At 40.1% G+C, this 1251-nt stretch overlaps 1 protein-coding gene across 1 annotated transcript; it reads right to left on the bottom strand.

The window, feature by feature from the left end:
* Positions 1-8: 8 nt before the first annotated feature.
* LOC109590694 (uncharacterized) lies at positions 9-967 on the bottom strand (the record flags this gene model as incomplete). Its single annotated transcript, XM_020006578.1, has 5 exons — positions 748-967; positions 580-694; positions 444-525; positions 193-399; positions 9-126 (listed from the first exon to the last, which is right to left on the bottom strand). Coding segments are annotated over exons 1-5 (742 nt in total), but the record flags the coding sequence as incomplete, so codon positions are not given.
* Positions 968-1251: the final 284 nt, after the last annotated feature.

Here is a 1251-nt window from a genome sequence, read left to right as displayed (position 1 = left end):
AGTCATGCTGTTGTGGGTGTGGTTTAGATCAACGTCAGAGATAATGTCATCATTTTTGTTGATTGAATCATCATGCAAATTGGGTGTGGCCTCGGGCTGGCTATGAAATAACCTACGAACTATTATCTATTAAAAATATATATATATATATAATTATTCATAAATGTGTTTAAGTAAAATGATCACACTCACTTCTGATCCTTGATTCCTAGCACGTTCCCTAATCTCCCTCTCTCCTCTCTTCTCCTTCTCCTCTCTCTCTGATTGGTCAATTGAGCTACAGCTAGTTCCCAACTCGCTAATCGACGAAAAATGAGACTTCTTTGATGTGGGTGTGGCCATAGCTGGAGACCACACCCTATCAACACAATCGACTTGAAGTGTCAAAGGTGTGGCAACCTACGCATGTTTAACGAGCATTAATTGGAAATAATTAGACATACGTTATTCGATGGTGTTCTAATTGGCTGGACAGTAGATGGAGGTGGCTTTGAATGGGGACTTTCAAAAAGCGAGACACTCAAACTTGATTGGTTGATTTAAAAAATATTAATTATTAAAAAGAATCACAAGGCTCACTTTAGTCTATCTTCTTCTTTCTCCTCCTCCTTCTCTCCCTCCCCTCCATCATCAGAGGGACAGGGTCTTCCTTGTAGACTGTGTACGAGACAGAATGGAGACAGTGACTTTTGATCTGAAAAAATAATATCTTATTTTATAGAGAGAGATGATCAGTTGATCAGATACCTTTAATGAGACTTGAGAAGAAGGAGTCAGCTGCCGCCATGTGTGTGGTAAGAAAAGGGTTAAACTTTGGCGCCTTTTTTCCCGGGAAGGTTTCTAATGGGCGGAGCATGACTACAAAAAACAAGGGTGTGGCTGCTTGCATTCCAGAAGTCCACTGTCTCGGAACCAACCACAAGCCTTCTCTTTGGATCGAGGCAGCTGTAGACCAGCCTACAGTCATTGTAAGATAGCCATTTAAATAGTCTTTTATTCTCTTGCCTTTAGATTTCTGTCATAGCCTAAGACACAAGGAAAAACAATGAGTCGTAAGCAAGATCATATGATAGATAGTTATGTGTGCATCACATATGTACTCTTAATTTGAACTGTAGAAACTCCAAAGGAGATATTACAGAAATACTCTGATAAGCTAGCCAAGGCAGTAGGAGCAAATGTGAGTAATGTCACTAATGCGCTTCATGCCAAGGACCTCATAACACCAGAAACTAGAGAATATGTAGTGAC

This window comes from Amphimedon queenslandica, unplaced genomic scaffold (assembly GCF_000090795.2).
Source record: "Amphimedon queenslandica unplaced genomic scaffold, v1.1 AMPQUscaffold_9645, whole genome shotgun sequence".
Taxonomy (NCBI): Eukaryota; Metazoa; Porifera; class Demospongiae; order Haplosclerida; family Niphatidae; genus Amphimedon; species Amphimedon queenslandica.
Note: the sequence above shows the minus strand (reverse complement) of the source record. Positions and strands in the feature narration are given on the sequence as shown.